This window comes from Penicillium roqueforti, assembly GCF_015533775.1.
Source record: "Penicillium roqueforti strain LCP96 04111 chromosome Unknown scaffold_18, whole genome shotgun sequence".
Classification (NCBI taxonomy): Eukaryota; Fungi; Ascomycota; class Eurotiomycetes; order Eurotiales; family Aspergillaceae; genus Penicillium; species Penicillium roqueforti.
In genome coordinates, this window is record NW_024067582.1 from 274,051 (window position 1) to 290,124 (window position 16,074).

General features: G+C 48.9%; 5 protein-coding genes across 5 annotated transcripts; 3 read left to right on the forward strand and 2 right to left on the reverse strand.

Moving 5' to 3' along the window:
- Positions 1-219: 219 nt before the first annotated feature.
- LCP9604111_6702 (DUF895 domain membrane protein) lies at positions 220-1,971 on the forward strand (the record flags this gene model as incomplete). Its single annotated transcript, XM_039074653.1, has 4 exons — positions 220-456; positions 574-888; positions 978-1,606; positions 1,662-1,971. 4 exons carry the CDS (start codon positions 220-222, stop codon positions 1,969-1,971), a joined length of 1,491 nt encoding a protein of 496 aa, XP_038927341.1.
- A 1,110-nt stretch (positions 1,972-3,081) lies between these two features.
- On the reverse strand, positions 3,082-6,713 carry LCP9604111_6703 (putative mitochondrial dicarboxylate carrier protein; the record flags this gene model as incomplete). The annotated part of the gene is made up of 8 exons (XM_039074654.1): positions 3,082-3,130; positions 3,185-4,142; positions 4,289-4,304; positions 4,415-4,470; positions 5,424-5,439; positions 6,400-6,468; positions 6,524-6,610; positions 6,666-6,713. 8 exons carry the CDS (start codon positions 6,711-6,713, stop codon positions 3,082-3,084), a joined length of 1,299 nt encoding a protein of 432 aa, XP_038927342.1.
- A 194-nt stretch (positions 6,714-6,907) lies between these two features.
- On the forward strand, positions 6,908-7,869 carry LCP9604111_6704 (uncharacterized protein; the record flags this gene model as incomplete). Its single annotated transcript, XM_039074655.1, has 3 exons — positions 6,908-6,939; positions 6,991-7,280; positions 7,343-7,869. 3 exons carry the CDS (start codon positions 6,908-6,910, stop codon positions 7,867-7,869), a joined length of 849 nt encoding a protein of 282 aa, XP_038927343.1.
- A 793-nt stretch (positions 7,870-8,662) lies between these two features.
- On the forward strand, positions 8,663-9,637 carry LCP9604111_6705 (uncharacterized protein; the record flags this gene model as incomplete). Its single annotated transcript, XM_039074656.1, has 3 exons — positions 8,663-8,694; positions 8,767-9,038; positions 9,093-9,637. The coding sequence occupies 3 exons, from the start codon at positions 8,663-8,665 to the stop codon at positions 9,635-9,637; spliced, it is 849 nt and encodes a 282-aa protein (XP_038927344.1).
- Positions 9,638-10,684: 1,047 nt separating this feature from the next.
- acuF (phosphoenolpyruvate carboxykinase PCK1) lies at positions 10,685-12,861 on the reverse strand (the record flags this gene model as incomplete). The annotated part of the gene is made up of 5 exons (XM_039074657.1): positions 10,685-12,025; positions 12,270-12,329; positions 12,393-12,593; positions 12,677-12,752; positions 12,812-12,861. 5 exons carry the CDS (start codon positions 12,859-12,861, stop codon positions 10,685-10,687), a joined length of 1,728 nt encoding a protein of 575 aa, XP_038927345.1.
- Positions 12,862-16,074: the final 3,213 nt, after the last annotated feature.

Genomic DNA, 16,074 nt, shown 5'->3' on the forward strand with positions numbered 1-16,074 from the left:
TCTATCTCTGCATTGTAATCTGGACTCAGTACCTATACCTGTCTTCGAGTGGCAGGGGTACATTGTACAAGCTGGCTATCTTATGATTTTTTTTGTTTTAAAGAATCCCATGTCTTCCTGTTGATCTTCTCTCCTCATCACCACACACACCTGTTAATATTCTCTACATCCACCTTTTATCGTCTATTCTTCTGCGGCATCACTCCGTCTTCATTCATAATGGATGAACGGAAGACTCCCGTCGAATCTTCCTCCGAACCTGAATACATACCCCGACCCGCAGGATGGATGTACAAGTCTGGGAAGATCGGCAAGTTCTCTACCGGCTGGTATGCCTCGCCACGCATCCAGTTGGGTATGGTCGCCTTTGTCTGCTTCCTCTGCCCAGGCATGTTTAACGCCTTGAGCGGGATGGGCGGTGGTGGCAAGTCCGACCCAAGCTTGGCTGACAAAATGGTATGATTGGACCTCGGCACTTGTTCTCTATCTCGTCTCCACTCTTCCCATTTGATACTCCGAAACTCCGATTGGATCGCGTTCTATATGCACAATCTAACAAGTTGTCAACAACAGAACATCGCCCTGAACAGTACCTTCGCCGTCGTGGGTTTCTTCGCCGGAACCGTCGTCAACCGTGTCGGCGTCCGTCTTTCTCTCTCCTTCGGTGGAATCGGTTACTGCATTTACTCCATTAGTCTCCTGGTCTCCGAGCATCGATATGTCCCCGGTTTCAACATCTTCGCCGGCGCCTTCCTCGGTGTCTGCGCAGGTCTACTCTGGGGCGCCCAGGGCACCATCATGATGTCCTACCCGACTGAGCAGCAGAAGGGCCGTTACTTCGCCTGGTTCTGGGCTATCTTCAACATCGGCGCCTGTATCGGTAGCTTGGTAAGACCAGCCCAGCCCCTGATACCTAGCCCTATACTTGCAATTGGCTAGACCATCCATCAACAACAACTAACAATGTCAATCTAAAGATTCCCCTGGGCCAAAACATCCACGTCACGTCAAACAAGACTGTCGGCGACGGTACCTACATCGCCTTTATCGTACTCATGTTTGCAGGCGCCTGTCTTGCTCTGTTCATCTGTGACGCAGACAAGGTTGTGCGTACCGACGGCTCGCGCGTCATCCTGATGAAGCACCCCTCTTGGAAGTCCGAGATCGTCGGCCTGTGGGAGACAGTCCGCTCGGAGCCGTGGATCGTCCTCCTGTTCCCCATGTTCTGGTCCTCCAACTGGTTCTACACATACCAGCAGAACTCTATCAACGGCGCCTACTTCAACACGCGCACCAAGGCCCTGAACGGCTTCCTGTACTGGTTTGCGCAGATCGTGGCCGCTTGTATCATGGGCCCTCTGCTTGATTCGGAGCGCGTCCGTCGTACTATTCGTGCTAGGGCAGCCTTGGTCGGCCTTTTCATCCTCACGGTCGTTATTTGGGGTAGTGGGTACGCCTGGCAGAGGAGGTACACCCGTGAGGATGTGGACGCGAAAATCACAGGTTTCCAGGGCTGGGATTGGACTACCAAGGGCTACGTTGGTCCTATGTTCCTTTACTTCTTCTACGGCATGTACGATGCTGCCTGGCAGGGTGTTGTCTACTGGTAAGAATCCCTCCCTCTTTTCCCCTGACATGCTGACTAACATTGTTTCTTCTAGGATCATGGGCGCCCTCGGTAACTCCGGTCGCAAGCTCGCCAACTTGGCAGGCTTCTACAAGGGTCTGCAATCCGCCGGTGCGGCCGTTATGTGGTCGTTGGACGAGAAGAAGCTGCCGTATATGAACGAATATGCCTCGAACTTCGGTCTTCTGTGCGGGTCGATCCTCATTGCTGTCCCTGTTGTCTTTTTCAAGATCAAGGACTCGGTTCCCGTGGAGGATGATATTCAGGGAACTGACGAGACACTTGAGGACGTGCTGCCGCTTGGCGCTGTTGAGTCAAAGCGTGTTGGCGAGGAGAAGATCTAATCGAAACTAATATGGACTCGGAAGAGAAGTGGACTGGATGCGATCTTTTCTCTTTTTATTTTTTTTAACGACGGGCTGTGTTGGATCTGGTCCCGAGTCTCAGGTTTGGACCTTGAACAAATCTTCTGTTTTATTCCTTTTCACGTTGTACCCTTGTGATTCCCCACGGCCATCTGGCTTGCCTACTGCCAGTGGTGCATTTTGGGCCTCTGTTTTTACGATGTCGGTTTTAATGGTGAATAGTTTCACTTTCACGATGGGATGTCTATCTCTTGTTTGTTTTTATTCTGTAGGACCTGCCTTCTGCTTCGGCGTTAGGATGGAATACATTCACATACACAATGGGACAACTTACCTGTTCTTAACTACAATAATTTAGAAAATATGATAGTCATCACCGGAAACTCGAAAGTTCGAATGCTCAAAGTCAGTGCAAAGGCTCACATACTACTCCATATCTAGGACAAAGAGATCTTGGAATGTTTTACTATCGGAGAAAATGGAACGAGAGAAATAGGCAAGTAAACACTATATCCGCTGAGGATACTACCTAACTAACATATCTAAAGCAGACCAAGACCAACATAAAGTATGGTAGAGGTATAGAGGCAAAGAACAGAGCAAGACAAGAGGGTATTCGCTTGTCGAAACACAACAAAAGCCGACCAACAAGAAAACGAGCAAGGGGGTGACAAAGACTATGTTTTGCATTCTGTTGTCGTGGCTTTCCGCGGAGAAGACCGGCCGGCCGCGTATCCTCCGACATTTTCTCTTCCCAAAGAAAAATAAATTGTATGTGGCAATAGCCCTTCGCCGGTACCATGTCTTCCGAATGTCGAACCACATCTACCATGGGTGATTTGCCATTATAGGTTTGTGCGATGCACATCGGCCAAACGGAGTATAAAGTGTCTCGGAGTTGAATTGGCTGTCTTCCCCCGGACGCTGCGCTTCCCATGGATATTAAAAATAGCAGATTGGGTCTATCAATAGACCCTGTGGCGTGCTGAGAGTATTAAATCGCATAACTGAGCGTGTCGATGCGATATCGTGTAATCGGAGAGCAATGTAAAAGAACGAAGACCGATAATCCAGGCTTTCAAAGCAAGTTTACTTGGTGAGGAGGTTGAGATAATCAGCCACGATGAGGGTAACCATTCTGTAGATCGAGTCAGTGAGGGGGAAAGTTGGGGTAAAATAGTGGGGGACTGACGCATGAGGAGCAATCCGGATATAGTATGTTCCGAAGCCACGGTAGAAACGCAACCAACCCTCTTCCTTGGCAACCTTGCGCGCACAATCCACCATGCCCTTGTAAGGAACCAAGCCAGTCTTGGGGTCCTTCTGTTGCTTCTGGAGACGGGTCTTGATGAAATCGAAAGGCAGAGACAAGAAACTAGCAAAGAAGCCAGCAATTCCGGAAGCAGCAAAAGTTTGATTCTGAGCAGAGAGGGAAGTATGCTGCTTAAGCTGCTGCTTAGCCTCGGCGAAGAAAGTCAATTGTCCCATGTTGAGGGCCATAGCACGGACAACCGTAGGAGAAGCACCAGCCCACAAAGCACCGATTCCTTCGGTGCGGGTGATACGAGCGAGGGCATCAAAGACGGAACGGTAGTTAGCACGAGCCTCGGGGGCCTTGAGACCGTCGGACTGCATGCGCACGAGGGACAGGTCGGCCGGGTTTCCAATCATGGCTGCAACTCCACCGGCCGTCAGTCCTGCCGCAGCACGCTCGACGAAGGTTACGTTCCGGTCTGCGGCTTTGGCGCGGGCATTGAGCTTCTTGATAAATGTTTCGAAGAATCCCAGGCGTGCAGTAGTGTAGACGGCTTGGCGGAGGATACCGGCGGACAAACCAGTATAGAGATCGAGGACTCTCCCGGAGGCAATGATTTCGCGAGTGATGCCGAGGGCGGATGGGCGAGGACCAGTGCGGGCTCCTTCGCCAGCGAGCTGCAGGCGCACTTTGACCATATCGACGGGCTGAATCACGGCGGTGGCGGTCATACCGGACAGTCCGCCGTTGATGAAGGGCAGGACGGCGCGGACGTACGGCTGGTGCAGGAGGTCGGGAGGAGCTTCGGGCTCAGTGCCATTTTCCGCAGAAGCAGCAGCATGGTTGGCGGCCCTATCCTTGAGAGTGGATGCCATAGTGAAGTATTCAGGTCCTACTGTAGATGCAGGTCAATACAATGCACGATGTATAGGAGAATGTCAAGAAGCACGGGAGATGCCCTTTGCAGGAGACTAGCAGGATCCTCTTTGGTGGATTTGGAAGCCACGGGGACTGTCCACGATCTTGGACCATGGTACTTACCGATGACGTAGTGTTGCTTTTATATGAGATTCAGGACAGGAGGTGTCGACAGGGTCAATATTTGAAAGCAAAGAACAGAGAACAGAGGCCAAGGGAGAATATGAGGGGAGACACAAGAAAAGTCACAAGACAGAGAAGGTGCGGGGTGGTTATGTCGTGTAGAGTCGAGTACTCTGGTACAACTATACAAGGTCAAACCGGGACAATGGGGGCCTGCGCTTGTTCTAATATGCTCAAATGTCCAAGTCAATCTACACAGCCGCAAACTCGTTCCGAACCGGAGGTTATTGCCCTTCAACCGACCCCTCAACCGACGCTCAACCGATGGCTATCCGCGGATTCCCCGCTCAGGATGTATGGGATGAGAGACAATAGACGGAAATAAAGTCTGGCATTTGTTGGACCGTATGGAGCGAAAGTCGCCAGAACCAGGCCTCTCCACACAAGGATTTGCGTGTTGGACCAATGATATCTACATGATTTCGATTAACCATGCACGAATGTGGACATGCTATGGAGCTTGTCAAAATGCGGGGGGTCGATGGACGATCCTGAATTCGCCAAACGTGCCATCTACTACCTATATCTATGTGAAGGGAGGTATAAAATATTCCAGAGCTGTGTCCAATATTGTCCTAACATAGAACAGACTGTCAATATTCCATTCATCCCCCTCGAAGCCCTACAACCACATCAACGAGGCAGATATATATTAGTACGAGTACGAGCTAAATCCGGAATCCCCACCAACGCTAAGCCGCTTTTGGATTCCCCACGAGAACTTATCGGGATCCCGTCCATACAGATAGACCCGACACCGCTTAGACAACCTCTCCGGGCATATCTCGGGGATCGAATTACTTATACCTACACATTCTGCTAATGTCCGGTATATACCCTGTTCAAAAACGCAGGCCGCACGTTATTCCCAGTACAATCTCCCGGGATCAACTCTACGAACATTGGACTCAATACGCACGGATTAGCCGTATATCGGACTCGGTTTTTATTATCGAGGGCCCTGGCAAAGTCCCAGTGTCTAGAATCCAATCTGACCGGCTATTCCACCTCATTAATTTTTTGCCGCTACCCTCGGGCCATGATCCGACTATGTTCGGCAGTCCAATCGGCCGACCATCATTTCGCTGACGCTGTGGTGGGCCCCGTCCTTGCAACCTGCCCCTGGCCGCCGACCAATCTCATCCATTGAGATCCTAAATGATCCCCCTTTTCCCTGTGTGGACCTGCGGCTCCCGCTACTTATTGTCGCGTTGACAGAGCCAGTCATCACATATTCCTCCGGTTTGGCCTGTCTCTGGCTCTTTTCCGCCGATTACCGGCAATAAATATGACAGTAAGCTTCTGGGGTGGATTCTCACACCGTCTCTGTGTTGCATCTGCTTCATGGTATTGGTCCTTTGTGACGATTACGGATATAAGTCGTCAACTTTCAACGTCGTTTCAAAAGGACCGAGCAAGTCGGTCAGAGTCAGCGGAGGTCTGTTCCCCGAACAATGCGCACGCATGGATACTCGTTCTCAATATGGCAATATGGCACGGAAAATAGACGGCGCTTTTTTTCTATTCGAATTGGCAGGGTTGAAAGGTTCGCGAAGCGAAGGGAGACTAAGCTAACCGTGAGTGCGCAAAAGACACCTAGTATCGGATCTCATCATTCGGTAATAATGTACGACCTACGACCCGCCCCATGTTTCAATCGTTGCATCTCTCAGAGTCCGAGGTCCGGTTTAAATTAAGTCCTGACAACGAAGATGAAATGCCGCCAAACAATTCATGCGCTTAGCCACGGACCTCTCCATGTCAATGAACATATTCAGCTATCTGCATTATTCTACGACAAAAAAGAAATCACAGTCTCGGAAACCGCCATACACAACAAACTCCGTCACTTCCTTGTAAACAACGTCGACCAGCGCTATTATTCTAACCCTTCCAATTCTAGAAATGTAGGTGTGTCTTCCGCGGAATCCACTCCGTGCCTAGCTCGACCCTAAAAGCGCATCATCACTCCCACTTCATTCCGTGTAAAGGGTTCTCGGCACGTCGGGAACTCCACTAGCCTCAAGCCTATATTTGGACCCACGGCCTACCGGCATAGGAGTTCGGGAACGTTCCTCGTACGGCTTTTCTGGACGGATATCGAATTGAGGAGCCCGGGCCTAGTTGTAGGAGCGGGATTGAGGTTTTCTTTTTCTATTCACAAGTTCTACGTACCTCTCTTTGACCCCTGACCTCTGACCCTTTGGCATCTTTATCCAGTTCCTTTTTATTTGAATCTTTCAGGTGTCTTTGGTCACTTATCTAGTTGGGGGCGAGGATCATACACAAAGCAAGGTCAAACTAACGTGAAACTGACCTGACAAAGGACGCGCATTATAGCAGCCATGCATCCAAACATCATCATTTTGTCAGGTTCCATGGGTGCATCAATCGTATAGTTGATATATATTTGCCATGTGGTTGTCACGGTCATCTTTCTATCATGGTTCCATTAGCGCCTCCTCTTCCTTATTATCTACAAGGACCCTCTTCGTTCCCCTGGCTTTCTCTGTCAACCACAAGCATATCTAACTGAAGAAAATCCGAGTGGCATTCATCATGGGCTCGGTAGAAGGAACCAAGTTTGAAAGGTACCGCCATATCTCATTTCCACTGCTATTCTATTACTGATAAGTGAAAAGTATATTCATGCAAGACCCAATCAAGGCCGTTGTTGGCAAAAACAAAACCATTTTCCATTTCCAGCCCGGTGCTTTGATACAGGGCAAATCTGCCTTGACTGCCAGGGTGACTGGGCCATGGAAGAACGCCGGAGAGGAAACATTGGACTGGTCTTATTTTGATGAAGAAACCATTGATTGCGTTCTGAGATTCTTTCATGGCCGGCAATACGATGTCCCACGGCAGTCGGCTATGAACACGGGGAATCCAGAGCCAGAGCTAGTGTTGACTGAACTAGACGCTCAGGAAGGTAAGTTGATTAGAGTTTGAAGGCCCAGGAGCTCAGCTTACTTAGTGCTTCTTTTCACCTAGATACTGAGTCTGGTTCCCCACTTGCCACCCGAAGCTACACAGGGGATGCTATAGTGCTACATGCTAAGGTCTACTCATTCGCCCAGCATTATCTCATCGATGAGCTACAAAGTTTTGCCCTGACTCAGATGAAGGACTGCTTCAAGCCTTGTCTAGAAGAATACAGCTCTTCACCCCAAGCAACAAGTCTCTCTCTAGTGGAGGCGGTTCGGATCATCTATAGCTGCACGCTCTCGTCAGATACTAACATTGATGCTGCTCGCATTGCGCTTCGCAGCTTTATTGCCTCATCACACGAGGAGTTCGCTCATTACCTTCCCCAATTTCAAAAAGAAACTGGGGACTTTATGACTGAACTAGCTTGCGAACTTTTGGCTCAGCTTACTCTCCTTCAGTCCTCCAAGGCTGACCTGCAAAAGACATGTGAGAAGAAAGACGGTTACCTTGCTGAGTGGAGAAGATGTTACTACCAGCTGCCGAGTAAACAGCAGAATCGTTTCTTCTTTAGTGGTGGACGAGTGCCTTGATATCTCAATATTAGGGATACCTTTCTTTCTCTCGCCTTGGTAGCAATTGCCACACGCAAGATCTTTCTGAGCTTCGGGGCCCGCGATCACATCTGCTTGATTCCTTCCGTTTGTTTTGCATCACTCTTGATTGGTACCTACTTGTAGTCAGTATGTACCTACTTAGGCTGTAAACATTTACGAGTTGTATTACTTTGCTAGATTCACTTGCTTAGTTATAGAAAAGATAAAAATCAAAGAGAGCCTTAGCGAGTCTTACTACAAGATTTACACCAACTAAACCGTGATTTACAACGTTAACAAGCACGGATCGGGCTTAGTCGGGTTTGAGTGTAGGCGATATAGCTGCCTTCTACATTTCTGATCATACTAAGAATTGACCTTGCTGGCTTCTATAAACGCGTATTCTTTCATATAATTTTTAGGTGATAGATTATTAGTGAGAATTTGATGGTATTGACATCACCAGACCAGTAATCCAAGCTCTTTTAGGAAATGCGCAGCAGCGACAGACAAAGTCAGAACTGGTTTCTGGAGCTGGGCTGAAGACAAGGCGTGTTGGGGGGCATCGAAAGATGATATAGTTGTGAGACCAATCGTAATATTTCTATCATTCCTTGCGGTCGTATTATTGGGCTCATCACGAGTTTGCTGCGGAGTCTTCTCACTTAAGCCTGATTTTCATTCAAACTTCATTTCTCATGACATTCTCCCCCCTCCCTCCTTCCTATTCTTTCTGACACCGGCCATCTCAAGTCCTCTGTCTTTGTTGCAACTCTACATCCCATCCATCATGAGCTCAGTCGAAGAGACACCGGTCCATAGGTACTGGACGAAACCCATTTCTTCCTTTTCCTCGTTCAAGTGCTAATGGCCGAAAATCATTTACATGGAAAGCCCGTTAAAGGCTGCTGTAGGGGAACGCAAAACCACTTTCTATGTCCACCCCGGTGCTCTGATCCAAGGCAAATCTGCCTTAACCGCTAGGGTGACTGGACCATGGAAGTTTGCCGGACAAGACTTATTGGACTGGTCCGATTTCGATGAAGAAACTATCAGTTGTGTTCTGGAATTTTGCTATTCCCAGAAATATACTACCCCATGGGAACTGCATCCAAGCAAGAAAAAATCAGTACTACAAGAACCAACAAAATCATCTACTGAACACAGTGAGTCTACCTGATCTGCAATAACTCTACTATTAACCTATTAAGTGCTTTTAGATGCTACATCCAGCTCCTCACCGACTTCTCGAAGCTATACGGGGGATGCTATAGTTCTACACGCGAAGGTCTACTCATTCGCCCAGCGTTATCTTGTTATGGACCTACAAGATTATGCTCGTGTCCTAATGAAGGATGCTTTTGGACCTTTTCTGAAAGAGTATGGGAGTTCGCCCTACGCAACGAGTGGTTCTCTGGCAGATACGATTCGGATTATCTACGGCAGCACGCTCCTATCGAGCGATCTTGCTCGCAAAGATTTATGCGATTTTATTGCCGCGTCCCATGAGAAATTTAGGAACGATTTTGCCGACTTCCAAGAAGACACTGGGGACTTTATGAGTGACCTAGCTTCGACACTCTCTCAACTCCTTTCCTCCAAGGATGCCATCAACAGGGAATATCAACGGAAAGACGCCGAAAGTCGAGCGCAAAAAAAAGTTGCCAAACCTGAGAATACCTTAAATACTACAAGCCCGTTTGGATTCACAACTACTTCTTTTACCCCCAACGATGGTCTGTTTGGGCGGGCAAGATATGCATAGCGACAAACAGTTTTTCGAATGTTGGTGTTGACTCAGCTCCCCGTCTCTTCTTTCTTCAAAAGCATACCTCTCAAACCCGATACCAGCTAGCATCATGACGGCTAATGCATCCCGTCGGAATGTTGGCTTTTCCATACCTTCGCCGTTTCACCTGAATTGTATCTATCATCAATACGGGGCTTTGCATGATAACCCCGGCTACCAAAGGATAGGGATGATTTCGCCCAAAAGTCACTTGCGCTGTCGATAGCTTCGCGGCAAGCAAGATGAGCATTCATAGAGAAATACATCAAATCAAACATTCTATCGTTCAGAGTTCAGAATTCAGAATTCAGAAAGGACTATTGGTCTTTGGGTTAGGCCAACCGTACATAAGACGAGGTTCCTAAGGTCCAGCTAGAGTCTACTAGTGAAGAAGGCGATGACCTCACTTTCTATCCTTGAGCCAAAAGTCATTCAATATATCCTCCCCAAATGCCTTAGCGGAAGACTCAAACTGTAGTAATTTTCCGATGATATCACCCAACTGACTATATTTGTTAAGTCCGCCTTGCGAACGCGTCTAACCGAACATCGTAAAATCATGAAATGGCTGACCGACATAACCAGGTAGGTGCAAATAGATCCAAGGCGTCGTTGACGAGTGTTTAATGGCAGCGCACTGTCAACCAGGGATCATCAAACAATACCACCATGGATGCTACAAGAAGCAGCCATTGGAATACAAAAACATATTAGTTGAGAGTAAGTTTAGAAATGAGGTATGATCCATTGCGGTGACTATGATGTAATAAATTCCTTCATTAATATCACTACATAACTCCCAGCCAGTCAAAGATAGATGGCAAAAAATAATAAAAAAGCACAACCCAAATCGGGGGGAAATCAATAAAGATCCATCCGCTTGTCCCGATACAAGCGGCAGACGTCGGCGACCAAAGAGCATCATCAAAATAAAGCAGCACGCCATGCAAATGACTTATTCATCCTGTTTGGAAGAACAAGAAACAAGGAGAAAAAGAAATTTTTAACCATCGCTCCAACCCTCTAAACTTGAGGGGCGGCGGCGAGGACATCGGGGGTGGCCTCATCAGAGTACTTCTGGAAGTTCTCGTTGAAGAGGACAGCAAGTTTGGTGACCTCATCCTTGAAGGAAGTGGAGGCGGTCCAGCTCTTCTCAGGGTTAAGGAGCTCGCTGGGGACACCGGCGCAGGAAGTAGGCACGGGCAGGTTGAAGGTAGCGTAGTTCTCGTACTCAGCCTTGGCCAGCTCGCCGCTGTGGATGGAATCCAGAATGGCACGAGTGTACTTGAGAGGGCAACGCTTGCCGCCAGTGGTGGCGCCAGCGCCAACCCAACCGGTGTTCAGGAGCCAGGCGTTAACCTTGTGCTGCTTAATCTTCTCGGCCAACATGTGAGCGTAGCGCATGGGGTGAAGAGCCAAGAAGGGCTGAGCGAAGCAAGAAGAGAAGGTAGCCTGGGGCTCAGTGACACCATCCTCAGTACCAGCCATCTTGGAGGTGTAACCGGAGATGAAGTGGAACATGGTCTGCTCCGGGGTGAGCTTGGAAATGGGAGGCAGGACACCGCGGGCATCACAGGTGAGCAGAATGATGTTGCTGGGGTGGTTGTCGCTGACACAGGGAATCTTGGCGTTGTCGATGTACTCAATAGGGTAGGCGCAACGGGTGTTCTCGGTAAGGGTGGCATCATCGTAGTCAACAACGCGGGAGACGGGGTCGAAAACGGTGTTCTCAAGAACGGAGCCGAAGCGGATGGCGTTGAAAATATCGGGCTCCTTCTCGGCGGAGAGACCAATGCACTTGGCGTAGCAACCACCCTCAATGTTGAAGACACCGGTGTCAGTCCAGCAGTGCTCGTCGTCACCGATCAGCTGGCGCTTAGTATCAGCGGACAAGGTGGTCTTGCCAGTACCAGACAGACCGAAGAAGACGGTAACATCACCATCCGGACCCTGGTTGGCAGAGGAGTGAAGAGTAAGGACGTTGTGCTTGACGGGCATCTCGTAGTAGAGAACGGTGAAGACACCCTTCTTCATCTCACCAGCGTACTCGGTACCAAGGATAACCATCTCCTTATCGGCAAAGTTGATGGCCACGGATGTGGCAGAGGTCATACCCTCAGTGAAGCGGTTGGCAGGGAAAGAGCCAGCATTGTAGATAACATAGTCGGGGTGGAAGTGCTCGAGCTCCTCGCGGCTGGGGCGAATCAGCATGTTGCGCATGAAGAGAGCGTGGTAGGCGCGAGCGCAGACAACGCGAACGCTGATCTGGTAGCGTTTGTCCCAGCCGGCGTAACCATCGATAACATAGATGCGGTTACGGGTGTTCAGGTAGTCGACAGCACGCTCACGGTTGATACGCCAGACCTGTGGGGAATCTATTAGTCACCATTCTTATTGTTGACGTCATTCACGTGATGTCATCGGGCCAAGGGCGGGGATTGCGGAGCCGCAAATGAAAGCCGAGGGGCAAATCGGGGGGGGCAAGTAATGGGCAATGAAACTGGGGGAAGGAAATATTCCCTGGGATGATGATGGAAAGGCAATGAGGGATTATCCGGCAGAGACCGCAACCCAAAAGGTTGCACAAAGTCTTGCCGAAAAGCTTGACCTCCCGATGCATATGCAAGGGATCCAAGTGGATCTCCTCGGGCCCATCTGCAAGGGTGTGCTCCAATGAGGACAATGACATATCGAGTGTGATCACGCATCAAGAATCAAAAAGTTTACTCACATCCAGTGTCATGGGCTTATTTACGGGTCCCCACCAGATATCGCTTTCTGAGGAAGCCTCCTGGACGACACGCTTGTCGGAGGGGGAACGACCAGTCTTAGCACCGGAGTATGCGCTCAAAGCACCGCTGGAGGTAACAGCAGTACCAGTCTCGTAGACAAGAGCATCTTCGTAAAGGGCAGGAACAGAGGGGTTAGCAATCTAAATGATGTTAGTAGATGAAGCAAGATGGACGACATGGACATTGTAATCAAATGTCTAGCGCAAGGGTGGTGAGGTCTTACAATGGAGACACGGTCGTAGTCAATGTGAGCAGTCTCGTGAAGCTCCTCCTCAAGCTCGGTGTGACCCTTGCTAGGCCTAAGTGAAGACAGTTAGCGACGATGAGGTATGGACAGTGAGATAGGAAGGTAACATACTGAACACCGCCGGGGTGCAAGGCAGTGCGATTCACAGATGTGGCAACCATATTTCTGAGTGAAGTAGAGTGGTAGTTATTGTTGCGTTGTTTAGCGACTTGTTGTTGAGAGAAATCTGATGCCAGAGGACCAGGAGAATTGGAGCGGTCGAGGGGTATATAATCCTTTCCGAGAGAGGCCATGGTCACAATCGGTCTTGGTATGAAGGAGGGTTCTCGTGCACTTTCCGTAGTGTTTCTCCACAGTTCCACGGGTGATGTCGGGGCTGAACGCCGAGCTGAGGAACACGCTTGATGGATGGGGATGAAGTGCTGCCGTGGGTTGCAAAGACCTGGAGGCGCAGTCCGACTTGACCCGAGTTATTCAAATGAGCACGAACTTGATTCGGAACAAGGGGATCTATGACCGGGAAGGCGAATACTAGTGGGAACCAGATAGAAGTTCTAGAATCAAAAATAACTCAATGGATTTTTTTTTTCCTGAGTAGTTTACAAGGAGAGGTGCATGAGACCAGTTTAGGGGCCCTTTTATGCTGCTCTGACGCTTGCGGCAAACACCCCAGTCTACGTGGGCGAACTTTGCATTTCGTCAATCATCTGAGCATTAGTTCCTAAAACCTCGTAAAAAAGAGTTTACCAAAAGTGCCTCTCCAAATCTAGGAATTCTTCAGCCACGGACGACAGGAATGACGCATAATGACTTCACCCAATCGATATACGTCTAAGAATTTCCTAGTCTAGCCCACTCAGAATCGCGGGGAGCTGACATAATCTCGTCGATCAACCTTAACCCTTCACGATCCCCCATCTCTTCTGTTTTCGGCTCGCATCAACCCGAATTGATATCGGAATGTGTTGCCCGTGGAAAGGAAAACAAAATGAAACTCACCCTGTCACCCCCGGATGGCAATAGGCTCGGCTACAAACTCGGAACGATTGTCTGGGAGCAGGACTCAGCAGCAAATAACGGCGTTTAACCAGCCGAGGATGATGCCACATGCATCCATTGATCGCGGCGGTGGGGACCAATCAGAGCGCTTATATTTCTACCTCCTAGGATGATCGGGTGGGTAGAAGATATTGCCGCTGGGTCCTAGCCCTATTTTCACTGGTTTTCGCTGGGCGACGATAATCGCTCGTTATAGTGGTGCAATGAGATCAAAGCCAGGCTCCGAGCAGTTACTCCAGATCCAAGCCCCAAAGGCAGAACCCCATGCATATTACGTTCCAACGCCGAAGGCGATGGCCTGGACCACAGCCTATGAAGAATGATTCCTAATTAATATCGCACATGAGCGGTCTGCTATGAATGTATGGGTTTTTATCGGCCACCGTCGCCGTCGCCTCGGGATGTGCATTTCTGCGATACAACCCCAGATCCTTCTCCCCGTTAGTGGCGGATCCCGAACCGGCTACGGCGTCGGGAACGCGAGCTTTTCTTTTTCTTTTTTGTCAAATTCTACCCGGAGCCCATTCTTTGTGAAACAATTAGTTATTTTTTTGCGCGATTTGTTTCACTTACGTACTTAGTGTCTTCGCTTTTTTTAACTCTGCTGATCATTTTCATTTTTCCTGCCTTGCGTGTGACACGAATACCAGCTGGCTGGAACTATGTATCGAATTTGAGGCTTTTTTTGTTCTGCGGCTTTTTTGTTCACGCCCTGAAGGAGTAAGGGCTGGTGGAGAAAGGGGGTTCCCCCTGTAATCCTCCGCAAAACGGAATATGTACGGAGTATAGCCATGGTGAAAGCTAAGCTTGCCCCGTGATCTTCAATTATTGAATCTATTCACACATTCCGGGAATTGCCCTTTGCCCCTTTTCGTCCACACCCGTCGCATTTTCTTCTTTATGTCCGTTACCCGGATCAACAGTCACTAAGGTAATTAGTAGATTCTCGGTCCTTTATATCAATCACAGCCAATCATTTCTGAAACTTAGCTTCCTAAATTACCCGTAGTGATACGGTTCTTGTCTTTCATTCGAGTCTACCTATCTAAAATATCTGCCCAACCAGCGCCGACGGTTTGAAAACGGCCTGGGCCGAGTTGAAGGGGGACTAAGATCGATTTGTCCTCCTATTTTCCCCGAGATTGACTCCAGCGGCTGCACGTCATTATTGAGATTATTACGGAGTACTTCATCGTACGGAGTACTGCAAAAATAAATTCACCCGTGTTGTTGTACAATATAAGATAAACATGCAAAATTATACGCCCGAGTCTTCCTGCTCCCATGACTTGTGGCATTGGGCAGTATCGCTCTAAAATTTCCACATCTCGCTGGCGATGCACTTCTTGGCGTCTTGGCTTTTTATCTGGGGAAATTGTCGCGTGGTCTCGTCCTAGCTCGAACTGCGGATGCGGGGTATAGTTTAATGAGCTACCAGTTAGAGGTGCAGATGATTAGGCCGTGACCTCACTCGGCGATTGCCATCAAATGATGTAACTACGTTGACTGTGGACTAACAGATGCCACGTCCTAGTGCATTTTTCAAAGTCGCCACCAGCGTTGGCAATTGATGCCGATGATAGTGAATTAGGAAAGTAAATATCACTATATGCATGATTGGGTAGACACTGTGCATTCAAACGCTATACTAGGATACCATCTTCTAAGGGATCAAGTGGAAGAACAGGTTGGATGTTTGGTAGATGAGACCGTTGGCTCCGGTATATGCTGATGTACTCTTTATTCCGTTGGTCCGTCTCCGAGTAGCCTATAGTATCTCAAACCTGACATGCATACGCATCTTTTCTACCCATGGTATTGATCGAATGAGGAGTAGTCTTACAAAGCTATCCGGAGAAAAGAAAAAAAAAAACAATGACAAATGACCGTGGGGGAAGGTGCAAATGGGGTGTTGGTGATCGAGGCAGGCATTGTATACACTATTTTAGCTATTGTTATCTCTCCGAGTTGCAGGAGATCCATTCGTGTAATACCAAGATTCACTCCAGCGCACCTACGTTTGCGTCCATCGCTATATATGTTGTATTTTGTGTTTGGCAAGGTGAGAGACCATCTAAGGTGAAATATATATCTGCAGTACTTGTTGTCCCATCTCGATTTAATTTCAACCGAACTCGAATGCATCTGACTATCCATGGTTCAACACTGTCGAAACACGCTGGTAAGAACGTTGGATTCCCAGTACAAGATACGCTTTGTAGGATGTCGAGCTGCGGAGTGGGGGGGGGGGGGGGGAGGGGACGGGCGCGGTCTGGGAGTGTTCGCTTAGAGGAGGGGGTGGTGGGGGGGGGGGG